The sequence below is a fragment of the Ochotona princeps genome, chromosome 2 (assembly GCF_030435755.1).
Source record: "Ochotona princeps isolate mOchPri1 chromosome 2, mOchPri1.hap1, whole genome shotgun sequence".
Lineage (NCBI taxonomy): Eukaryota > Metazoa > Chordata > Mammalia > Lagomorpha > Ochotonidae > Ochotona > Ochotona princeps.
In genome coordinates this window covers 96,536,259-96,563,476 of record NC_080833.1, presented here as the reverse complement: position 1 = coordinate 96,563,476, position 27,218 = coordinate 96,536,259, and the positions used below count along the sequence as shown (strand labels likewise).

At 38.1% G+C, this 27,218-nt stretch overlaps 1 protein-coding gene across 2 annotated transcripts in view; it reads right to left on the bottom strand.

Annotated features, from left to right (window-relative positions):
* MAGI3 (membrane associated guanylate kinase, WW and PDZ domain containing 3) overlaps positions 1–27,218 on the bottom strand; it is a 208,757-nt gene that overhangs the window by 66,970 nt on the left and 114,569 nt on the right. For both annotated transcript variants that reach the window (XM_058660067.1, XM_004581911.2), the window contains exons 3-4: positions 6,283–6,402; positions 750–959 (exon numbers count right to left, since the gene is read on the bottom strand). In XM_058660067.1, coding sequence (XP_058516050.1) covers positions 750–959; positions 6,283–6,402 — 330 coding nt within the window. The remainder of the gene's footprint in view (positions 1–749; positions 960–6,282; positions 6,403–27,218) is intronic.

Sequence of the window (27,218 nt, the reverse complement as noted above, 5' to 3'; positions counted from 1 at the left end):
AGCATATGGAAATGGGTTTTGCAAATTTAGGCATGGAATCAACATCTTTCAGTTCCTACTATATGTTAGGGCTGGTTTGGGTGCAAAGGGCACAACAATTAAAAAAAAAAAAAAAACAAGAAAAAATCTAGTACTTATGAAATTATTGTAAGACTCCATTGACATAAGTTTGGCTGGTTTTAGATCAACTGCCACTTTTTAAAAATATTCAAAAGAGTAAGATTCTTCATCACGAAATTTCTATCAGTTTTGCAATTAATATAAAATATAGGAGTCACACTTGGAGATTTTCCTTGAGTGGATCTAGAATTTGAATTCAAAATACTGTTAACAAATCTTTCAGATATTTTGACTGGCTTATCTCCAGATACTGCAGACTTTTGCTTGGGCTAAAAACTATATTCTCAAACATCTACAGTTTTTTTTCTACTTTGTAAAGTAGGACTCAGACCAACAAGAATCCCATATTCCAGCATCAGACATGAATCTCAAATATTTTTAAGCGGCAGAATATTAGCACAATACTTGTTTTGATTACTGATAGCTTATTATTGATTTTACATAATTGGAACAACACATTTTAATCTGTAGTATAGAGAGAAACTAGGCTCCATATATAGCATTTTCAAAAAGTCCGAATCCTGTTACTTTTCTCTACAAGCTTCATGAGAAAGTTTACTACTTCCAAATCAATGTTACAGTAAAATCAACCTAGAAAACCAACCTTCATTGTTCATCTGTTTACAAACCTGCATTTCCACTGCCATTAATAGCTTCCTTGTCTTCATCCTCTTCCTCTTCAGGAAGAGAGCTGTCCATTCTTTCCATCTTGCTGACAGATGTTGTTCGCTTTCTTTGGGATTCTGTGTCAAACTCATTATCAAAGAGGACCTGATCAACCGGATCTGGCTGGAAAGGGCTGGGTTTTGCTGGAGGCTTGGGAGTTCCATAGAAATTTCCTTAAGTAGACAAAACAAGAATAGCTGAAACTGCCAGCATTGAACTGAGAGCCAGAACAATAAGCTCTAGAACATGTCTCTGTTTTTCACACTAAACGTTTTGAACATTTCAATGCCCAAGAGACCAAAGAGCTCCTTGGGAAGGGAGGAAGAAATAAGGAAGAGAAAGCTTTTCAAGTACTCTCCACCATATAATACCAAACATCTTATACCATTTATACTAAGGCCATGAAATTGGACTACATGTAGGATAATTATTTCTACAGGGTTTGCTGTAGCATCATAAGTTTACTTTAAAAAGGTTTTTTTGGGGGGAGGCATCCTATTGTTTTATTGAAAATTGCTGAACAAATAGAGAATTTATTAATTCAATATTGGCTTATTCTCAGGAAAACAAATACTTCAATCTTTTCTTTAGGATTTTTTTTTTTTTTTTAAGATTTGCTTATTTACTGCAAAGCAAAAGAGAGTAGAAGGAGAGACAAAGATATTCCATTTACTGGCTCTCTCTCTCTATGTGAACATAACAGCGAAGGCTAACGCCAGGACGAAGCCAGGAGCTAAGAACCAGATCTCCTACTTGGGTGGCAAGGGTCCAAGCAGTAATTATCTTCTGCTGCAGTGCCAGGTACATGAATAAGGAACTGAATTGGAAGCATAGTAGTCAGGACGTGAACTGGAACTCTGATACAGCATGCCAGTGCTGGAAGTGGCTGAGCCACGCAATGAATCCTGACCATCAGTAACTTTTGCAGTAGAAGCAAAATGTTCCGTAATACAAAGAAAAAATTAACAAAACCAGAATCTTTTCTCAGTTTGCCATACAGTTCCTAGAGGCAGCCAAATGCAGTAAGTAAACACTCCACAGGTCTTTAGTAAGAATTGTGCCTGTTATCATTTTGCTCTGTTGATAAGAAAAAATAAATACGGTAAAACAGCAAAATACTCATGCTTTATTTTTAAAACCCCCTTCTATTCACACCTCTGGTTCCTAAGAAAGTAAACAATATGCACACTCCTGTAGAGCAAACTAATGTGGCAGATAAATCTAGAAATAAGCTTAACTTAAATAGAACATATTTTGAGGGGGGAATGCATTCAGATGAATTCTTTGTAAGTTTGACTTTGAGCATTAAATATCCAAGACAAAATTAAATCAAACTAAAAAACTTTTGCATTACATTCTGCCTATCCCCTCTCAACGTAAATCCAAGCCCATGCTGGAAACAGGTTGTTCTTATCTTATTGGAAGATTTGTTTTAAAGCAGATTATATTTTCTGGACACTTTCTGGTCTACCAAAAAGGAAAGCAAAGAACCAATCAAAAAGCTAGTTTGCACTTCTCTGAAGAAGCAGGTACAGGAATATCCTAAAAAAGATGTTTGGGGGAAAGGGTGAACTAGGATTTCAATTTATCTTCTGCCTGATGCCTGCAAATCAAATTACGAAGGAACTTGAATATACCAGGAAAAATAAAAAGTCTACTTTTCTAAATCAAGATTCTGGATAATGTAAGGTATAAAATTCCAGTATTTATTTATTCCTTTTAACTTTAACAGAATTATCTACTATTACTATTACAGCTAATTATAGTTATTATATAAGCATAATATTCAAGGGGCCAGTGCTGCAGCACAGTAAGCTGAGCCTCCGCCTATGGCATCAGCATCTCACACAGGTGACAGTTTGTGGACCAGGTGCTCCACGTCCAGCTCTCTGCTTGTGGCCTGGGGAAGCAGCAGAACATGGACCAAAGCCTTGGGACCCTGCACCTGCATGAGACACATGATGAAGTTCCTGGCTTTTAGCACCAGATTGGCTCAGCTCAGACTGTACTGGCCATTTGGGGAGTGAATCAGCACTTGGAACACCTCTCTTTATCTCTCCTGCTCTCTGTAACTCTGCCTTTCAAATGAAAACAAAAGAAATCTTGAAAAAAAAATGGTATCCGAAATGTGTATTTATCCTATATAAATAGTAATAATATTAATTTTTCCTTTTTTCTTTCAATGCACACGTATATATAAATTATTATTTTTTCCATAAAGTGTCACCGAGTGGGAGTCAGCACTGTGGCATGGCAGGTTAAACCACTAGTAACACTGGCATCCCTTTTTGGAGTGCTGGTTGATTCCCTGCTGCGCTGCTTCCAATTCAGGTGCTTTCTCATGTCTCCGGAAATACAGTGGAAGATGGCTCAAGAATCTGGCCCAGTGCCAGCCATTTATGAGACTCAGATGCAATTCCTGGCTGTTGGTTTCAGTCTGGCACAGACCTGGCTGTTGCAGCCATATGCAGAGTGAATTAATGGATGGAAAGTCTCTCTCTTACTTTGTCTTTCAATTAAACAGATAATTTTTTTTTTAAGTTTCATAAAGTGCTTTCAGAAGGTTTCATGTACTTTTTCATAAATGAAATACTGTGCATATACTCTTATCATTTTTAGTATAATTATGGTTCTAAGATGTATTCATGTTGGTACACAAAAATCTAGTTCATTCACTTGCTGCATAATAGTCCATTCCATAAATAAATTAAAATATTTTATCTAGTCTACTAAGACAGTGGTTTTCATTTTGTTATTATCTGAAACAGTACTGCAAGGACACTGTAGTTCATGTCTACATTAGTACATGAGCAATAGTTTTTCTAGAGCAGATGTGTAGAACACTTATAAAAATCTGCAAGGTGCTTCACAGGAGTGTTTCATTTCATATTCTTGTCAGCAGGATATGGGAGTTTCCACCTCTTGAGATTACTGGATTTAAATTTTTTTTACCAATATGATGAGTGTGACATGATGTATGACTTGTGCTAATCAGCATTTCCTTTGGACTGAACACACAGTAACTGATAATAGATGAGATTTTGTGACATATCATGCTCTTATGCATAAAAAAAGTAGGATAGCTCTGATTTAGGAGCTGAGGACTTCTCAAACATCAAAGCTATAAATAATAATGAATTCAGTGATAAAAATTATATAAAGAATTAAGGATTTCTGTTTAATGAAAAGTAGAACAGATGGCAAAATGGAAGAAAACATTTATAGTTTATATGACAATAGTATCTAAGTAGCTAAGGAATGTCTACAAATGGGAATGTGATTGGGATCTTAATTTACAAAAAACAAAGCAAATGAATGCACAATTTTCAGAAGCCCAAAAGATTATATAGAAACTAAAAATATCATTTCTACAGTCATTACACTGACAAAAATCATAAAACTGGACAATTGGGCAAGGGTGTGAAGCCTTGTGTATGTGTAGCTGGTCCAGTAACCCTCATGCACTGCTTAGAGGAACAGACACTTCACAGCTAGCCAAAGTGATCTCATCTAAAGTAAGCAATTCTGCTCTTGGGTATCCAGAAGACTTGATAATAATGTGTGTGACAGCTTTAGCTGTGGTGATGGAGAGCTGGGGAGCCAACCTGGGAGATCATCACTAAGAGTACGGGTAAGGGGCCCGGCATGGTGGCCTAGCGGCTAAAGTCCTCGCCTTTAACGCACCGGGATCACACATGGTCGCCGGTTCTAATCCCGGCAGCTCCACTTCCCATCAAGCTCCCTGCTTGTGGCCTGGGAAAGCGGTCGAGGAAGGCCCAAAGCTTTGGGACCCTGCACCTGCGTGGGAGACCCGGAAGAGGTTCCTGGCTCCCGGCATTGGATCGGCCCGTACCGGCCGTTGTGGCTCACTTTGGGAGTGAATCATCGGACGGAAGATCTTCCTCTGTCTCTCCTCCTCTCTGTATATGTGACTTTGTAATAAAAATAAATAAATCTTAAAAAAAAAAAGAGTATGGCTAAGTGCAATGCATTGAAATGCAGTCAAGCTAACCAGTACTGCGCAGTAACATGGATGAATCCAACATAGTAATTGGTAATAGTAAAAAACATTGAAATAGAAAACAGTTCAGACATAAATAGCAAATACATTCACACAAGACACAACTTACAAGAACACATAAAAATAAGAGTCATATTAAACACAACAAGGTGCTTAACAATACAAAGGGAAGAATTTTGCATAAAAATAAAGATAAACAAGTTGACATTTCCCCTGAGACATCTTGACTGGATGCCTCATCTAAAAAAGCAATTCCTGTTACTTTCTTTAAATTCCATTCTTTTTTGGTTACCTTCCCCACTAACATGCAGGATGAATTAGGGTCTGTCCTCAGGCCCTGTTACTGTAGTCAATATGTGGTAGGTATGTAATAATAAACAACTGCCGGAAGAACAAAACGGGATCAATGGGTGAATGAATGAATCACGGAGGCTAAGCTTAGGAAGGGACATTCCAGCAAATTTAGTAGGTGAAAGGTAATCACTAGATGTGAATAGGACTTGATCAGAGGTATGCTTGAAGATCAGCTTGGTAGCAATGGGAAGGATGTGTGGGACACAGGGCAGAATCTGAAACAGGAGACTAAACTTTGATAACCCAGACATGAGCTCATAAAGTGGGTCTGCAATGCCACAGTGACAGAGAGAGGAAGGGCATTGTGAAACTGTCTGCAAAGGAAGGAATGACTAGCCTTGCTAGCTGATGTATGTGAAGTTAAGAAATGTAAGACAAGGCAGCTGGGAGAAGCTAATGATTCTGCTGCTTGGGGCACACCAATGTTGCTGTACAGAGGAACTAAAAAATTACTTCTTTTAGAAAGAACATACATGCATATTTGAGGGTACACTGAATCCAAGGTTACATATTTATTGAGTATCCTTTCTAGGCACTGAAGACAGTATCAGATAAGCAAGACAATCCTTATTATCACAGAAAAGGTGAAATAAGCAATTGTAATAGCATGATAAAGTTATGATGAAAAATTATAGTTGAAACTCATCTCAAATCTGGACTTTCTAGAATCAAGTAATTAGAGGAAAACAGAGATAAGAAAATCAATGATTGTTTTTGTTGCTTTTTTTCCTATCCATGTTACTCCTTTTTTCTCTCCAAGAAAATTGAGGTATTTGTGGGTTTTTTTTAAAGTTTATAGATTTTGCATTTGGAACCACAAATAAAAAGCAATCATTCGCTGTTGAGTTCATATGATGAAGGCAAATTACTATAATATGTGCAAACAAGCCAGTCTTTTAGTATGTTCAATCAGCTTTATGATGATTTAATATTTTTGTTTATGGTTACTCCAGCTTAAGTAGTAAATGACAAACCTCCTAATCAAAACAGAATTTTCCCAAAATCGAAGAGGAAAGACAAAACCAAACAAAAATGAATTTCACAGATCGAATTCCCTTTTGAAATAACTCACAGTTGCTCAGTTTCCTGGGTATAGCTGTGGCTAGTATTTGGAAACATACCATCATACGTTCCACTTTCTAACAATGCTCCACTCTCTTCCAGTGCTTTGAATTGTTCAACAGAAATGAAATTATAGTCCACCCCTGGAACTTCCCCATCCCTGGGGGCCCTTGTAGTGCCTATGAAGAAAAAAGAGAAAAAATTATAAAGTATTCTTAAAGTTACAAAATATCCAAGTGATGGGAAGTTCAGTCTATGGAAACAAACTATTGAATACATTATACCTTGTCAGCATGAGAATCAGAAAATTTTAGGTGACATAGCATTACTGGGGAAAGCAGCACAATAAGGAGTAATACTTTAATAAAATCAGAGAGCCAAGACACTCCCAACCACAAAAGTTTAAAATAACTTTAGTGCCAACGGAGGCTTAACTCCAAAACTAAGCAGTTGATTCTCTTAAAATCTCAATTACCATTACTTAACAGCAAAAAATAAAGAAAAAAAATTAACCAGTAAGTCCCACCTCTTTTATTGTTATTAATAAATATTGTATGTAGTTATGATGGCACACTACATTTTTTACATACATATAAATTATATGAGTATGATACATAAACACATTATAAAAGACAGACTTCATTAAGTAGTTACCCTATGTTTTCTTCCCTAGCATAAATCTAAACATTCTAATTATTACAGAATGACAAAAAACAACAAAAAAATAATTTTAACAGGTCTTCCAATAAACTTTAAAATGTGTTGGTTTAACAATATTGTTTATAGAAATGATCACTAAATTTCTAAATATGAAAGAATTTATGCTGAAGTAGAATCTTCCTTTAAAATCCAAGGTTCTAATTCAGGTCATGGTACATAATTGCTGCATTTCATTTAACTTTACTAAAGAAGAACAAATCACTTCTATGAGCTAATATTAGAACTCTCATTTCAACTGCAGAATACAGACATGCAGGTTTTCAGCTGGGAACAGAGAGTAAGATACGACAGCGAGTGCCATGTAAGACCACGTAACCAAACCTCCTTTGCCACTTGGGTCCTGTCCAGTAATGATACTTCGTCAGTCACCTTAGGTTCCTCCCTTTATTCCATTCCCAGGTTCCAAATCCAGCTGATACTTCTTCATCTCCACAAACCACCTAATTCACATCATTACCTGCGGCAGGCACTATTGGTCCCCCATGTCAGCCTTCCCTGACTACATCTCTCCACCAAATGCAATCAGTGACCTTACCAAAGTAAGCTGAAGAGAAACATTTTGTCTAAATTCATTAATGGTTTCCCATGACCCTTGGCAAAAAAATCTAGACTCTAAGACACTCACCAGGGCCCTTTGTAACGTAGCCCCTGGCTCCTTCTTGCTTTACCCCTTTTACATTCTAGGCTTTAGTCACAAAAATTTTTTTCTGATGTTTTCATGTTCCCTCCACTCACGTACCTATAAAGTCTTTGTTCTTCCACAATTTCTCAGTTTTGCCGTTACCTCAGCTAACTCCTACTCACTCTTCAGGTCCACGTTCAGAGTTTCTTCAGAGAACCCTCCCAAATTCCCACCGTAGAGTACTGCAGCATGCAGAAACTGTAAGAGCACCAGGACTTGTCGTATCTTATCCTGGTAGGTACTCAATCTACATAGTTGTCAGTGAAAATTTCAACAAATGCAAATCGCACAATGTCTAGCAATATGCCAGTACTATAAACTAATCCTTAGAAAATTCTTAACTGCTCCTACTTTAGTAGCTGAATTACATATATCTTATAACACACAAAAAGGTGGTTCCTCATTAATGAAAATAATCTGAGAAAATGAAGCACTCTAAAGATTGACAACTGAATTTTTCCTCTAATCTTTTTTGCTGTTATCTAAAAATAACTATTTGTTTCACCTGACAAGGTATGAAAACCAGAAATATATTTTTCTAAGCATAGTTTTCCATTTTTAAATTCTCATATATTGACTAAAACTACAACTACTTCTCTAAATCAAAAGTTTTCAGCTCCAGAGCAAATAACAAATTAACAGTAGAAAATAAGTTAGTGATGGTTACAATAATTCTTAACAGGAAAAATTATTACCACAATATTTTACATCTCTTACAATAAACAGATGGGGTCTGTTGCGCAACTCCTTGAATCTCGACTGGATTTCTGACTTGGATTTCCAATCAGGAGTGGATCTCTAGACTAATGAGCAAAGTGAGTGCTCCCACCAGCAAGCAGCACCAAAGCCCCAAACACAAAGTGAGGTCATCTTAGCCACTTCAGCCCCAGGTGAGCTATCAAACATTACAGTCACATGAGTGTTCCTAGCTGAGCCTAGTCAACACAAACAACTTGGAGTCATAACATGTGATAGTTATTTTGTATTACCAAGCTTAAGGGTGGTCTATTGCACACAAAAACTAATTGAGATATTATCTAAATAAGTTTTAGATAATAACTACATAAAACCCAATTTAACAGTAAAACATATTACAGGCAACATAATAAAAAGTATCAACCCGTTTGGACCAAGTACCTAACTTTTCTGATTCAATTCTTTCTGCAAATTGGTGTCATGATTCCTTCTATTAATAGATATGATTCTTTATTTTTGTGGATGTTATTCATGGAAATAGTTTATTAATAGATATGATTCTAACATTTATATTACTAAGACTTAAAGAACAGCATGAATGTTAATTCTCTTTACAAAACACCATAAATTTTCACTTCCTCTCCATCCCCCAAACCATATAATCCCAAGATTCATTAATTTTAAAGACAGAGAAACACACACACACACACACGCACACAGAAAAAGATAGAGATAGAGACAGAGACAGACATAGCTAAAAGGAGATCTTCCATTTGCTGGTTCACTTTTCAGAAGGCACATTACAACAGCTGGTTGGGCCAGGAGTCAGGAAAATCTTTTTATCTTCCATGTGGGTGCAAGGGCCCAAGCACTAGAGCCATCCTTCATTGCTTTCCCAGGTGCATCTGCAGGGAGCTGGATCAGAAGTGGAATATCTGGGACTTGAACAGGCACCTACAGGGGATGCCAGCCCCACAAGTGACGGCTTTATGCACTAGCCCACAGTGTGGCCCCTAGAACATAATCATTACATACTCTGATACTCTGCATGTCTTACATAAAGTTTTGCATATTCCTCCTTTCCTTAGTTGCCATTACATTCCTGTTTCACATAACAATTTCTCCCAAGAGGTATGTTTATTCAGTGTCCAGTTCCTCTCCTCTGCTTTTCTTCAACTCACTGCAATCATAGCATTGCTGTAACTACTCACTGAGACAATCTGTTCTGTTTGAAAGTTGTTGGTGATTTGTTCAAACCAACAGTCAAGTCTTAGCTCTCACTATTTATTATTGCCCTGTGGACAATATTTGACATAACTGGTCATTCTCCCTTTTTATTTGGAAATAGAAACATACACAATGTAGATCTTTAAAATTTTACAACGAATAAAAGTAAATCCATCCAGGTTGAAGAAACAGAGATACATGAGGACCCCAAAAGCCTCCCTGTGTGTCTCTGATCACATCTCTTTCCCTCCAGCCTCTAACGTGACTACCATCTTAACACTTGTGACGATTTCCTTTACTTTTATTTTTTTTTTTAATGATCATAACACATTTCTAAGCAACACAGCTTATTTATGCTTGGTTTTCACGTTCATATCAATGGAATCATACAATAAATGTCCTGTGTCCATACCAATACTTATTACCAAGTTTTAAAACCTGTATCAATTGTTGAATGTATAAAGGAACTTCACTGCATATTTAATGTGCACTTGCTTTATCAGATTAAATACTCTTAAATATCAAGTAGCTACTCTGGTTTGAGCTCTGATGTGTCCCCACTGACATTAATGTTGAGGGTTGATCTCCAACAGAACAATAGTGAGAGTTGGTGGAACCTTTAGGATGTAATTAGGTCACATGGCCTCCACCTTAAAGAAGGGATTAATGTAGTTCTTGCAAGAGCAAAACTGTTATCTGCAGAGCAGGCTGTTAAAAAGGGAGTGCCTCACGTCTGCGTTGGGCATATGTGCATTCTTTTAGATACAACTGCTTGCATTTCCTTCTGCTATGACATCTTCACCAGAAGCCACACAGGTGCTGCTGCCATGTTCCTGGATTTCAGATGTGTGGGCCAAAATGAGCCTTATCTTTATAAACTACCGAGGCTTAGGAATTTTGAAACAGAACAGAAAACAGACTAAGACACTAGCCATAAAAATTTGTGTTGAAAAACAAACAAGCCACTCAAGAAATGGGCACGGGAAATGGGCAGACACTTCACAAAGGAACAAACCCAAATGGCAAATAAACATATGAAAAAATGCTCAAGTTCCCTGGCAATAAGGGAAATCCAAATTAAAACATCAATGAGGTACCACCTAACGCCAGTAAGACTGGCCCACATGAATAAAAGCACCAACGATACTTGTTGGCGAGGTTGCGGGGAAAAGGGAACCCTACTCCACTGCTGGTGGGGCTGCAGGCTGGTACAGCCTCTATGGAAATCAGTATGGAGAATATTCAAACAACTCAAATTCAACATACCGTATGATCCAGCAATAGCACTCCTAGGAATATATCCAGAACACTTGTTCTATGAGAAACCAAAATGTACTCCTATGTTCATAGCAGCACAATCAGTAATTGCAAAAACATGGAAACAACCAAAATGCCCATCAACAGAGGATTGGATAAGAAAGCTATGGTTCATCTACTCCATGGAATACTACTCAGCTATTAAAAAAAACAAAATGCAGTTCTTTGTGGCCAAATGGGCCAAACTGGAAACCATAATGCTAAGGGAAATGAGCCAATCCCAAAAGGTTAAATACCACATGTTTGCCTTAATTTAAGATGATATGATGTTATGTATAACATGTTATGTTTTGAATGTTATATGTTGTGTATAAACTAAAATTGAAGTATAGGTGAGGTGGTCACAGAAGGTGGCTGGGAACCCGCATTTACTTTTAACATATTGGTTACTCATTACTATGTCAATTAATTCCATAATGATGTAAATTTTTGCTGATGGTATGTTGGAGCTTTCAATTGACTGGGATGATACTCTGCTGGCTCTGTCATCAGACCAGAGAGGGTATACCTAAGAAACCGTTGAACTTGACGGGACAATAAGATGCTGGACTCTATGTTTGGTATACGCTTGCAATGGGGAAATCTCAACTGAACTTGAGCTGTGGTTATGCAATAAGGTGGAGGAATCCACCATGGTGGGAGGGTTTGGGGAGGGGTGGGGAGAACCCAAGTATCTATGTAACTGTGTCACATAATACAATGTAATTACTGAAGTTAAATAATAAATAATTAAAAAAAAAAAAAAAAAAATTTGTGTTGAGCAGTGTCCAAGATCCCTCCTCCTCCAATCTCTGCTGAGTTATTTGTCTTTTTAAAGAACTGATGCATAGTTCTTTATACTATGGACACCACAACATATCATCAAACCCAATATCGTTTCTAAAATATACTATAATGCCATCCTCAAGAAAGGAAGAGTAACACCCAATCCCAACTATTACAATGATAAGATTTCACCTGCTGTATGAAGCATCACAATCTAGGAGATGCTGCATATGAAAAAACATTCTAGTATTGATGAAGGACAGTGGTCCTTCATCAGACATGTGTTGCCAAAGGATTTCTGTGAATAAGAGTTTGTGAAATACTGACTTCTGAAAGACTGTATACCTGAGATATGATGAAAACACTATCAGGGTTGACCTTTCAGAATGTACTCTAACTCTGTAATCAGAAAACTCACAAAACAGCTAAAAGTTAAAAGTGATTTACATAACTACATATCTTCTCCCACTCTGATTTTCCTTTCACCCTCTTAAACAAGTAGGCTTTCGATGACAGAAGTACTTGATCGGGCCCCTTGGAACAGCTCAATTGGTTACTCCTCCCTTTAAAAGCACCAGGAAAGCACTGGAGGATGGGATCTTGCATTCGTGGGGGAGATCTGAAGAAACTCCAGGCTCCTGATCGGCTAAGCTCCGTCTGCTGGTCTGCTGCAGCTATTTGGGCAGTGAACCAATGCACAGAAGACCTTTCTCTCCATCTCTCCTGATTTATTTATTTTTATTGCAAAGTCACATATACATAGAGGAGAAGAGACAGAGAGGAAAATCTTCTGTCTGTTGATTCACTCCCCAAAGTGACTACAACGGCCAGAACTGCACAGATCCGAAGCCGGGAACCAGGAACTTCTTCCAGGTCTCCCATGCGGGTGCAAGGTTCCAAGGCATTGGGCTGTCCTTGACTGCTTTCCTCGGCTACAAGCAGGGAGCTGGATGGGAAGTGGGACTGCCGGGATAAGAACCAGTGCCCATATGGGATCCCGACACATTCAAGGCGAGCACTTTAGCAGCTAGGCCACCACACTCGGCCCATCATCTCTCCTTCTTTATATGAATCTGCCTTTCAAATAAAAATGAATAAATCTTAAAAAGAAAATAAGTTCTTGATTTTACTAACGCAGCTAATAGAGTTTGTGTCTAAGTGAAGAGATCCTTCCTAAGGACAGGGTGATACTCATTTATAGCTTTTGAAAGCATTTCACATTGGACTTTAATAAACCTAACAATATGTTAGGCAATAACACTGATTGTAGGTATTTCTGAAAAATAATCTAACATAATTTACTGAACAATCAGTTATTTCCCACTCCAATCAAGCACAGAATTCTTGTCACAGAAACATCTACACAAGATTTATTGTCTATTACTGGACTTCAAATTCTATTTATTTATTAAACATTCCTGTAACTCTGCTGCAGTGTTGATAACTGCATTGTCAAGATAGTGATGTGTAATACAGCAAAACTACCTTTTTTTTAAAAGGTATTCATAGCCTTCCCATATAAATTCTTCCCAAATAAATTCTAGAATGAGATAGAGTTAAAAAAGGTTAGAATTTCTGAAGTATTCTTTATTAAGCAACTTGAAGAGAACTGCTATTTTTACTACATGGAATCTGTAATCCATGAACAAGAACACTGCACTGTCCATACAGATTTTCTTAGGTGACCCCCTTAATTTTATCCAACAGAGAACCTACATTTACTAAGATGCAATTTGTCAGTGTTTTAAATGTTCATATGCTATCTTCGTATTCACATGGCATCTTTATTTCTAAACTTTGACTTTTGTAATTGCTCATTGTATCAAAAAACACGATCTAAGAGGTTTATTCAGTCACTTTTTAAAAAAAAAGATTTATTTTACTTTTATTGGAAAGTTAGATCACTTTTAAGAGATATTATTTACCTACAGTGCAATTACATTAATTTGAATACTACAGCTTTATGAGTTTTTGAAACCATCACTCCAAAAGTTTCCTTAAGCCCTCTGAAGTCTGTCACCCTGTGGCAGCCACTGGCCTACAATAATTACCTTTAGTAGGCTCTCAAAGGAATTATGCTAATTTGAAACCAATAGTCATGTGTATGACTTCTCTTATTAAAAAACACTTCTCGGGCCCGGCAGCGTAGCCTAGTGGCTAAAGTCCTCGCCTTGAATGCCCCGGGATCGCATATGGGCTCCGGTTCTAATCCTGGCAGCTCCACTTCCCATCCAGCTTCCTGCTTGTGGCCTGGGAAAGCAGTCGAGGACGGCCCAAAGCTTTGGGACCCTGCACGTGTGGGGGAGACCCGGAAGAGGTTCCTGGTTCCCGGCATTGGATCGGCGCACACCGGCCCGTTGCGGGAAGATCTTCCTCTCTGTCTCTCCTCCTCTCTGTATATCTGACTTTGTAATAAAATAAATAAAATCTTTAAAAAAAAAACCACTTCTCTAATCTAGCCTGAAGCTTTGAAATTCATCCATGTTGGTCAATTTGTTTTTACATAAAGATTATACCAGGGGCAAGTGCTGTGGTGTGCCACCTTCCATGTCAGCATCTCATATGAGCACATGCCTGAGTCCCAGCTGCTCCACACTTCAGACCCTGCTAACAATGTTTCTGGGAAAGCAGTGGAAGATGGCCTAAGCACTTGGGCTCCTGTCATGTACATGGGAGTCCTAGATGGAGTTCCAGTTGCCTGGCTTCCACTTGGCCCAACCCTAACCACTGCAAACATTCAGGCAATGAATCAAAGGATGGAGTATTTCTGTCTTTCTCTCCCTCTCTTGGTAACTCTGCCCTTCAAACAAATAAACCTTTAAAAGCTCTCGTTCTTTCCCTATTGAGTAAGCTAGCTGTCGATTTTTCATATATAGCTTTCAAGATGTTGAAGAAGCACATATGAAGGATCTCCAAAAAGTTTATGAAAATGTGTATCATAAAATAAATATGCCTAATTTTTAAAATGTTTGTGTCAGATTAAACACTGCTCAAACCCTGTTTTCTGAAATATTTTGAAGTATACTTGAATTCTTAGTGTATTGAATGTTTTTAGAATGAAAGGATGCCTCTTCTGCATCAATTAAGATGTTAATATGGTGATCACAACAGAGAAACAGAACTGCAGACCAATATCCCTGATGAACATCGACACAAAATCCTCAACAAAATACTAGCCAACAGAATCCAATAACACACTGGACTGATCATTCTCCCAGACCAGGTGGGATTTATCCTTGGCATGCAGGGATGGTTTATTTCATGGATGTAAGTTTTTTTTTCTACTCATTTATTCATTAATTATGTTGTATTACATGACACAATTTCATAGGTACTGGGAGATGTAAGTTTTTTTTAAAAAGTCCATTTGCTTTTATTTGAAAGTCAGAGTTACAGAGAAAGTGAAAGATTGTCCATCTGCTGGATGATTTCCCCAAGTGGCCTCAATGGCTGGAACTGCGCTAACTCAAAGCCAGGACCCAGGAGCTTCCTCTTGGTCTCTCACATGGGAGCAGTGGGCCAATCTCCACTGCTTTCTCACACCATAAGCAAGAGCTGGATTGCAAGTGGAGCAGCCAGGGCTCTCTCCAGTACCATGTCAGTACTGCAGACAAGACAGCTCACTATGTCACTCCACCAGCCCTGAGGTTTTTTGTTTTAAATTAAGTACTGCTGCCATTAACTTTCCTCACCTTTCTACTTCCAAACATCCAAATTTCTCTATGTTCTATCTTCATTTTTAAAAAGATTTATTTTTATTGGAAAGTCAGATTTATCGAGACAAGGAGAGATGGAAAAAAGATCTTTTTCCCTGGTTCACTCCCTAAGTAGCCACAACAGCCAGAGCTGGGCCGATCCGAAGCCCGGAGCCAGGAACTTCTGGATCTCCCATTCAGATGCAGGATCCCAAGGTTTTTGGGCCATCCTCTCCTGCCTTCCCAGGCAACAAGTGAAGCAGCCAGGACACAAATTGGTGCCCATATGGGATTCTGGCGCAGGGAAGACAAGGACTTCAGCCACTAGGCTACCATGCCGGGCCTCTATCTTCATTTTTACAGTTAATCTTAGCCAAACGGCTGAGAAGCGATCTCTATCTTCATTTTTATTGTTTCTATATAGTTTACAAATTCCCTTGTGATTTCTTTTAACCCACTTCTTGTCTCTGAATGCACTGCTTAATTAGTAAATTGTATTCATAGATTTTCCATTATTGTCAGAGAAGATATGCCATATCGTTTAAATCTTAAACTTGTCATGATTTCTTTTTTATTTATATAAAGTGAACAAATTTCATGACAGAGATTTAGGAGCATACCAAAAAGGACTCTGCATAGAGACTGCTCCACGTGTGCTTGGCATGAACGTGCATTCTGTCTCGCAAAGTGAAATGTTCTGTGTGTCACTCTCAGGTCCATCTGGCCTAAAGTGCTGTTCAAGTCCTCTTTTTCCTCACTGATCTTTTACCTTAATCTACTCAGTTTCACTTACTGTTGAGTGGTATTTAATTGTATACATGTGCAAATATCAAAATTTTTACCATCCATTCATCATTGATGGAATTTTGGCTGTAAGAAATAAAATCTAGAAGTTCTGAGTCTCTGGACAGACATACATTAATTTTTCCATTAACTAAGACAAAAAGGGCCCGGCAGCATAGCCTAGCAGCTAAAGTCCTTGCCTTGAACGCGCCGGGATCCCATATGGGCACAGGTTCTAATCCCAGTAGCTCCACTTCCCATCCAGCTCCCTGCTTGTGGCCTGGGAAAGCAGTGGAGGACAGCCCAAAGCCTTGGAACACTGCACCTGTGTGGGTGACCTGGAAGAAGTTCCTGGATCCTGGCTTTGGATGGGCATAGCACTGGCCATCGCGCTCACTTGGGAAGTGAATCATCGGACGGAAGATCTTTCTCACTGTCTCTCCTCCTCTCTGGATATCTGACTTTGCAATAAAAATAAAATAAATCTTAAAAAAAAAAAAAAAAAAACTAAGACAAAAAGCCTGTGGGAGAGTGGTCATCAGAATTTCTCAGTCTTAGGAGCAACTGCTCTCTGTTCCACATGAGGGCTCACGGTCCTAGCTGCCAGAGCTAGGTCTTTCTCACATTTGTGTATTACACTTTACATAATTTCCCTGAATGTTAGTCAAAGAAATAGTAAGTTTTAGAGGTAAAATAAGTCCTCATTCGGCAATTTCAACAACTGATTCAGTGGAATGCTTTAACTTTGCCACAAGATATAAACAAATGTCAAATTATTTGAATGCTATTCAATAATATTCTCCTTAAATATGGGGATACTTGAAATTTTTCATGGAAAAGTAGTTATAAGACAGGCTTATTTTGGTAAAAAAACATTTTTTTTAATTCACACAATTCTCTTTCATAACGTATATTTTTCTTCTACAATGTTGACTTATCTATCTTCATCTACTTGGGAGGGAGAGATTTTCTATCTTCTGATTCACTCACCAAACTTCTGCAATAATCAGATCAAAGCTAAAAGCCCAGTATATACAGGCTTCAGAATTTTTTGCATCAAACTAATTTTTAAATTCCATTTTCCATTAACTTTTTGCAGCAATTTTCTATTTGCTACAAAAGCTTTCATGCTTTGTAAAAAGCAATGTAAAGAGAGAAAATGAATGTTGCAGAACATTCAAACTTGACAGCAAAAACTAAGCTAAAATATAAAGTAACAAGGTTCAATAGCAAAACCTAAACCAGAAAAAAAAAACATATCAAATATGTTCATAACTTAAAAAGAAAACATATGATGCCACATACATTCCAACATCCAACTGGATGATGCTTTTGGTCATTAATAATAACAAATAAAATTCTTTCTATATCTGGAATATTAATCACCAAAGCTCAAGACCATCAGATAATGCAACTGACAATTTGTGTACTTTATAGTTAGAACTAGGACCCAGCGTGGTAGCCTAGTGGCTAAAGTCCTCGCCTTGCATGTGCCGGGATCCCATATGGGCGCCGGTTCTAATCCCGGCAGCCCCTCTTCCCATCCAGCTCCCTGCTTGTGGCCTGGGAAGGCAGTCGAGGATGGCCTGCGGTCTCAGGTTCCTGCACCTGTGTGAGAGACTGGGATGAGACTCCAGGCTCCTGGCTTCAGATTGGCTCAGCTCCAGCCATTGTGGCTGCTTGGGTCTTGAGTCAACAGAAGGAAGATAGCCTTCTCTGTCTCTCCTCCTGTCTGTATGTCTGACTTTGCAACAGAAATAGATAAATCTTTTCATTAGAATTTAAAAATTCAAACTAAATATCTATTTTATTTGGTATTTATGTTCCTAATACTAAGGTTTATTTATGTTAATACTAAGGTTTTGTCCTTAATATTTTATTTACTCTCATTTTATCTGCAAGGCAGGGAGTCAGACACATTCCATATGTTGGTTTCCTCCCAAAGTTTTCAGGTGAGCTGGGGCTGCAACAGGCAGGAGTCAGAGCCTCAAATTCAATCCAGGTCACTCACAGGGGTGGCAGAGATCCAGCTACCTGCACATCACCTGAGGCCTCAAACAGTACCTATTAGCAAGAAGATGGAATCAGCAGCAGATCCAAGATTCAAATTCAAGTTACCTGCTATGCAACACGGATCCAAGTGGCAAGCAGCTCTGTATGCTGAATCAGCCACTTCCCTTTAGAAAATGCCTGTTTCATGTAGAGATCATTTAAAAATGCTTAAAATCATAATAGTTCACCATAACAACAAATTATTTAATTTTATCTTGCTACTTTTCTTTTTGTAAGCACATAGCACTCAGGTGAACTCTTAGGATTTGTATTGCTGCCATACAAGTCAAGGCCGTCAGTCAAGGGGGCTCTCTAGGCACTAGGTTCATTTGGAACTTTTAACAACCAACCTTCGGGGGGGGACTTGAGGAGGGGGTAGGAAAATCCCTGAGCCTATGGAACTGTATCATCAAATGATAATGATAATATAAAAAAAGGAAGAAAAAAAAACAACCTTAAGTGAAAATTGTGATTCAACTGTGAGGTTATGTCCTGTCATGAATTGGAAGCATCCTACTTCCCATTGGAAGAGACTCAGTACTGCAATCATGTCCGGAACACAACTAAAACAAACCCTGGAGTGGGCAGAACACTGAGATGACACAACTGTGTCTCATTCTGGAATGCCTGGGCCTGAGTCCCAGCTCCTTTTCTGATTCCCAGCTTCCTGCTAATAGGTAGGGAGGATTCAAGAACATGAATCCCTGCATCTCCCATGAGAGATCTGGAGTTCTGGGCTACTGGCTTTGGTCAGGTCCACTGCTGGCTGCCGCCGGCATTGGGAGAATAAACCAGTAGATGGACCAAGTCAGTAGATACAAGATCTTCCCACTCTTTCCCTGCATTTTAAGTAAATAAAATTTAAAAACTAGGAAACTACATATAAGAATAAGTAAATAAATACAGGCAATCCCAAAACCCCTCATGGGAGTATCTGTTTAGAAGGAACTCTCCTAAATACCAATTCTGTATCACTTAAGATCCAGATAGGAGAGAGATACCACGTGGTAATTTGAACAGAAAACATTTCATATAAAGAATTATTAACTACTTATGGGGAATTAACCGAGAATAAAACATAAGGGAAAAATACAATTAGGGATTCTGACCTCATTGAAGAGAGTGTGGTGACAGCCCAGTGAGTGATGAGATGGTTTCACGGGGTTGCCCCAGGGTGGAGCTGGTTCACACATGGTAGGTCAAGGAAGGCACACTGGAACCGCCTGGGGTACTAATGATACTTCCCAGCAAGCTGCTGGTGGTGAAGGGTGCAAGAGACAGGCAGTGTTTTTAGCTTAATAGAAACCAGCTGGGATATTGACTGAACTTGGCAGAAACCTACCAGAAAACTGCTTGCAAGGGGAAGCTGCTAAAAATCTGGAGAGTCAGCTGGGGTATCCACAGAACTCACCAGCAAACTGTTAGTCAATTAGGAACAGTGGTGGACCATACAGAGCTTCCCAACTCATGAGGGTTTTGTTGAACTCAACCACTGGGAAGCCTCTTACAGGTGCACCTCGGAACTCACCACCTGGATGCGAACTCTTAAAAGAACAAACCCAAATGGCAAACAGGCATATGAAAAAATGCTCAAGTTCCCTGGCAATAAGGGAAATCCAAATTAAAACATCAATGAGGTACCACCTAACGCCAGTAAGACTGGCCCACATGAATAAAAGCACCAACAACACTTGTTGGCGAGGTTGTGGGGAAAAGGGAACCCTACTCCACTGCTGGTGGGGCTGCAGGTTGGTACAGCCTCTATGGAAATCAGTATGGAGAACATTCAAACAACTCAAAATCGACATACCATATGATCCAGCAATAGCACTCCTAGGAATATACCCAAAACACCTGTTTTATGAGAAGCCAACATGCATCCCTATGCTCATAGCAGCACAATCAGTAATTGCAAAAACATGGAAGCAACCAAAATGCCCATCAACAGAAGACTGGATAAGAAAGCTATGGTTCATCTACTCCATGGAATACTACTCAGCTATTAAAAAAAAAACAAAATGCAGTTCTTTGTGGCCAAACTGGAAACCATAATGCTAAGGGAAATGAGCCAATCCCAAAAGGTCAGATACCACATGTTTGCGTTAATTTAAGAGGATATTATGTTATGTAAAACATATTATTTTATGTATATTATGTTATATGTTGTGTATAAACTAAAACTGAATTGACAATGAGGTGATCACAGAAGATGGTTAAGAAATTGCAATTGTTTTTAACATACTGGTTACTCAATACTATAACTATTAGTTACACAACGAAGTTAATTGTTGCTGAGGGTATGTTGGAGCCTTTAATTGATCGTGTTGATAATCTGATGGTCTGCCCTCAGACGGGACAGGGTGTCCCCAGGAAGCTGAGGAACTAGATTGGACTATAAGATGTTGGACTCTATGTTTAGTTTATGCTTGCAAAGAGGGACTCTCAACTGTACTTGATTAGTGGATATGCAATAAGGTGGAACATTCCACATGGGGGGAGGGCGGGGGGAGGGGTGGGGTGATTCCCAGTTCCAACGAAACTGTATCACATAATACAATGTAATCAATGAGTAAAAAAAAATAAAATAAAAAAGAAGGAAACAAACAAGCCAAAAAAAAAAAAAAAAAAAAAAAGAGTACTGCTGAAATTTACTGGATGTCTTCTAGAATGAGGACAAGCAGCCACTTCTTTCTCCAGCATCCCTCCTGCGCCCTCTACTGACAAAGCTTAACATTGTGCCATTGGGCAGGAAAGATTTCACAAGCAAAGAACAGACATAAAGCCAAGAAGCCATGAATAATAAGCAGGCTAGTTTTGAGAGATTCTACAGTGAATGGGAGATGAATTGTATCAAATAATTTTTACTCATCTACTGAGAAGATGGTATATTTTTCCATTATAGTTCCATTATAATAATTTCCAAATTTCTACCAATTGTGCATTTCTGGCACAAGTCCCTCTGGGTCATAATGCATTATCATTTTATATGTTGATTTATATCGATTTCAAACACTTTCTATTAATGTTTTGATTGGTACTATATTTAAATCACAGAATGGTTTCAGAAGAGGTCTCTAGAAAAGAATTTGTATAGAAAAGGTACTATTTCTACTGAACATATTCAGAAAAAATCACCAGTTGTATCCAGGCCAGAAATTTTCTTTATGAGAAAATTACAAACAGCCAAGTTCAGTATCTCTAATAGATAAAACGTTGCCGAGTCATCTAATACTTCTTGAGTTAGCAGTGGTAGTTTTTGTCCTCTAAGAAATCTGTCCATTTCGATTGTTCAATTCCTTGGCAGAATATCCCTTCTCCTAAATAATGTCATTTTTCTTATCCCTAATATTAATTTGTGTCTTTTTCCTTTAGCAGTCTGATTAAATATCTTAATTTTATTGATTAAGAACCAGCTTTGGGGACTGGCATTGTGGTGCAGCAGGTAAAATAGCCACTTGCAACAAAGTCAGCATTGCATATGGGTGCTGGTTCATGTTGCCACTGTTCCACTTCTAATCCAATCCTTGCTAACACACTCGAAAAGCAGTAGAAGATAATCCAAATGCTGGAGCCGCTGCCAACAACCTGGGAGACTCGGATGAGGTTCTTGGCTCCTAGCTTCTGCTTGGACCGGCCCTGGGCTGTTGTCATGATCTGGGGAATCAACCCATAGTTGGAAGATCTCAGTCTCTCCCTCTCTTTCCATAACTCTTTCAAACAGATAGATACATGTTAGAAATAATAAACAAAACCAATTTTGAGTTTCACTGATTTCCTCTATTTCTATTGAATTGCTTAATTTGGCTTTCCTTTGGTCTTTTTTGAAAAACAAAATTTATTTGCTATCTTCCATCCTGGATTTACTTCCCCAGGTAATTACCATGGTCAAGGGTGGGGATTAGGCCAAAGTCAGGAGCTTGGGAAAATCATCCAGATTTTCCAAGAGGGTGATAGGACCCAAGTGCAAGGGCCATCTTCTGTTGCTTTTCCAGGAGCGGGAAGTCGCATTGAAAGTGGAGCAAACAGGACTCAAACTGGTGTATGGGATGATGGTACCACAGGCAGCAACGTTAACAGCGCAACAAGGTTGGCCCTAGATTTTTTTCCTTTTACTTTTTAAAAAATGAACATTATTTGAAAGGTAGATTTACAGAGAGAGGGGTGACAGAGAAAAGAGATAGTCCCTCTGCTGGTTTACTCCCCAAATAGCTGCAACAACTGGAATTGGACCAATCCAAAGCCAGAAGCTTCGTCCAGGTCTCCCACAAGGGTGCAGGGGCCCAAGCACGCGGCCATCTTTTACTGTTTTCCCAGATACATTAGCAGGGAGCAGCATGGGAAGTGGAGCAGCTGGACTGGAGTAGGCACTCATACGGGATGTTGGTACTGCAAGCAGAGGCTTAATGTACTACAGTGCAGCACTAGCCCCATGTTTTTATAGATTCTTTCCAGCCCCCCAAGGTAGTGGTTTAGAGCAGTGAGCTGAGAGTTTTATTATTTTCTAACATAAGCATTTCATGTAATTTGACATGTACAAAACACTAGTCTAGATACAACCTACACATTTTGATATATTGCTTCATATGTCTTGATATGTGAGATAGTTTGTGATTTCTGTTGTAGTGTATTCTTTTTGATGGATGGGTTATTTAGTAGTGCACATATTTAATCTCCAAGTATTTGGAGAGTCTCCAAATAATTCTGTTAATCTCTAATTTAATTCCATTATAGTCAGACAACTATTATCTTAAATGATTTAAATCCTCTTAAATTTTTTTTCTTGTAATTTTAATTAACTTTAAATAGTCAATATGATTTATAAATATAATTCTAAGCACATCTGATATTCCTTTCCTCTCACCCTCCGTCTTTCCCACCCCCCTTTTTGGCTTTTGATATAACATGTTTTAAAAATCTGTATTACAGTGAAGTGGCTTGGCATTTCACCAAGTAAGAAGTTTACCAAGTACAAAGCAAGGAGAGCTTAGTTTAGTGGAATACCTACAATGGCTATGAACAATAACTGAATGGAAAAATAGCCATTCCAGCCCTGTACAGTAAGTCCTAAAATAATTACAAATCATTAAAACTATAATAGTATAACCACTTTTCGTTATAGTTTTTTTTTTTTTACTTTTCGTTATAGTTTTACAAAGCTATATTTGTAGCCACAGTGATGCACACAAACATTTCTATTTTTTGTTCTGTTTTTTAAATTTTAGCTCCCACTAATTAGGCATTTGTCTTTCTGGGTCTGGTTTATTTTACTCATTATCATGTTCTTCAGCTGGGTCCATTTCACTGCAAATGGCAGAATTTCATCATTTTTACAGTTAAGTAGCTACTCATCTCATGATGTGATTGATTCCAAATTTTGTCCTATAAACATGGGAGTGCAGTTATCTCCGGCTCACTGTGTTCAAGTCTTTTGGTATGTGCCCAGTAGAGGGACTGCTGGGTCATATGACATGTCTATTTCTAGCTTTTAAAGAAGTTTCCAGACTGTTTTCCACAGTGGTTGCATTTACATTCCTATAAAATTTAACCATATCCTCCCCAGCATTTCTCTGTGTTTTGGATATGAGCCGTTCTGTCAAGGGTGGGGTGATATCTCACTATGATTTGTATTTCCCTAATGGCTAGTGGTACTGAGCATTTTTCCATATATTTGTTGGCCATTTGAATTTCTTCTTTTGAAAACTGTCTATTGAAATTCCTCGCCTATCTGTCAACTGTACTGGCTGTGTTTTTGTTGTTTAGAGTTTTTTTAAGTTGCTGATAAATTGGGATATTAATCCCTTGAAGGCAGAAGTGTATTTCTCATCTCTGTGTTTTAGTCTGATCTTTTCTCATCTGTGTTTCTGATTACTACTAAGCCCACCCAATTAGTTTCAGTGTTTTTACACACATCCCATTTCTCTTCATGAAATTTATATATTTTTAAAAATATATAATATCAAAAATCCTAGTATAATAAACCCATCATTTGTATCAATGTCATTCTTACTTCTTTTCTTCTATCGGGTAATTTTTCTTTTGATTTTTCTGCATGCCTAGTAATTTTTCTTTAGCTGCTGGATATTGTGAATATAGCAGGTTACACTAGTATCCATTGTTAATCACACCCACGCCCACGATTGTGTAGGGAGTCTGCTTAACTGAACTTTGCTGAAGTGTGTCTAAAGGAGTTTAATCTATAGCTATTTTAGCCCTACTTAGCAGGGCAGACCTGTATGGGATTTCTCTATTCCTTCACACTGTTAAAATTCAGAAGTCTCCTGGCCCTGCATAAAGCTCTGGGAAATGTTGACCTTAGAGCTACTGAAGAGTTCTCAGGCCTAGCATATTCTTATCTTCTACATCTTTTTTAGATTAGTATTCAGCTAGAGATTCAAGAAGGCACCTTTGTAGACTATTGGAGCTTCTTCTTAGGACTCTCTTTTCTGATACTCTGTCCTGCAAATTCCAGGTATCTCAGATTTTGTTAAAACTCAGATTTCTGATCCCTCAATGCAATGCCCACTGTACTCTTTTGGGCTCTCCCTCTCTGTTCTGGGATTCAGAAAGAGCCTTAAAGGAAAAAGTTGAAATCATAAGACCCCTTTGTGTATCATCTCCTTTTCTCTTCTATAGGATATCATGGTCTTTTCTACCTACAGTGCAACAATGGTCTTGTGCAAGAGTAGAACTCCCCCCATCTACCCTCTGCTCTTCTTGCCCAAGCTATCTCAGTCTTTGTCAGTGAGGATCTCTTAAGTGGCTTCTATGTCCTTATGATATGTGCCTAAAATTGTTTAAGTATTTATATGCTCTGGTACAACTAGATATTTTAGCTTTATTTTGTACTTTTCTTGCCCCATATCTGGAATTAAACTTTCCTCTACCAAGACTCAGGATATTTCAGTAAGGAACAGAACACTAGATGTGATCGTTCCATGTGCTAACTGCTACTGATTACTCCTAGCTTCCCAGAGGGGGTTTGTATACACTTCAATTTCCAAGTTCAATGTCCTGTTAAGATCTGAATGCAGTACAGCTGCTTGTATCCTACGACCTAAAACTAAATAAACTGTAGTTCCTTTCTAGGACAAAACCTCACACTGAGAAGTTACAAACTGTGACAACAAAAGTAAATTGTAAAGACCCAAGTTCAAATAGCAGAACACCATAATGGAGCCACAGTTTACAAAGTACAACAATGAATTTCATTACCTTGTTTTATCAAGAGAAGAGAATATTTCAGAACTAAGAAATTAAAAATGTTATTCTGAGTTACCCCCCATGAGCGAAATGCCAATTCACTTTTCAGCAGAATGAAAAATCATTGTTATCAGACTTTGTAAAAGCAGAGCTCTATGCCGGAAAACAATTAAGATAACTCACAAATATCGCTAGAGTTCATATCCATCCAAACATCAAAGTATAAAGGGCACAGAAAAACTACTAAGATGATCCTGCAAGTCTTTCCTGGAAAATATCAGAGAGAACAAGCTTTGGACAACCAGAAGGACTCAAAAAGTGACAGAATGAGGAGCTGTGGTTCTATTAAATGTGCATTTACTCACACAGAAAAGAATAAATCATGATTCTAAGGGGGAGATTACAGGAATGCAATGGCCGTTTACTGTGCCAGTGAAAATGCAGCTCAGCTCTCAGACACAGAGTACGAGGAAAGCACACACGGTAGGACCAGCTCACTGACTACTTCATATTTGCTGGGAGTAAAAAGATATTTCAGAAGAGATGACTGAGAGAGGGAGGCAAACAAGAAGAGACGACTGGACAATTTAAACTTCTTCATAGCAGGGCCAAAATCCATATTAAATCAATATAAAAGGAGGAAGAGGAGAAAAGAGTAGTAAACAAAGGCCAAAAGACAACCATTTAAATATGATACAGACCTTTCTGAAAAGAGACAGCAAATATAATGGACTTCACATTGCAATGTATAAAAGACTTACGTGACAAAATAGAAGAATATGGCAAAACTGAGGCTGAAGACACTGACTGCATCAATATACATTAAGAAAGTTTTACATTTGCTATTGAGCAAAGTCCAGAACTTTTTATAAAAGAAAAAAAATTCAGAAACTTTAAGAATAAAAAGACAAATACTTATCAGGGTAAAGACAAATAAAATAGAAAGCAGGGGTTGCTGCAATTTTGAAATCAGGCATGGTAGATTTATTGGAGAAAACCACAGACGTGGAAAATTTAAAAACAAAAAAAAAAAAATTTGTATGCAATTCTTAGAACTCTAAAAGATCAACTGAAGATGGGCAAGAATCCAATACACACTTTAAAGATGAACTGTACTGAAGTACCATGAAAGGGAGGAGGTCCACAGGAATGGGAAGGGGTAAGCACTGCCTACATGCCAACTCCACACCCAGACTTGCCATACATGTTCTCATTTTAATTCCAGTAACAAATATATGAGGTAAGTCTTACTTTTTCTCATTTTATACATGGAGATTTTGGAGCCGCTAGGAATCTGAAGCAGCTAGAATAAGATTCCAAATTCAGATTTAACTAGCTCTTTGCTACTACATAATACTATTTGTTGCTAAAAGAAAAAAGAAAAAACCCATCCAAGCAAAAAATAAAGGTCTAAGGAAGTTAAGAAGGATAGAGTTTTAGAAGAATAATTAGGAAAGCTTAATCATAAATGGGACATTATATAAGATCAAACAAGAAGAAACAGAAATCAAGAATTCCGGCACTATTATGAAAGCTAATATCCACAATGAGTTACAAACAGACTGGAAACAGAAAGAAAGCAGAATGTCTTCACACAGCTTTTATTTAAAACTGCTTTTTATTCTTCCAAGATCTGTGCTAACATAAACTCAATATATGATTTCTAATTACACATTTAAAATTTAACATTACAATAACAACCAGGTCCTCTGAAAGCTATTACGAGTAGAGTACTAATCAACATTTGGGTGAAAATTCAAAATGGCAAAGAATGCTTTCTCCTTTTCTTCCTTTTCCCAATTTGGCAGACGGCAGATTTTAAAACTAGAAACATTTTCTAGTGAAAACTAGTGTTCAT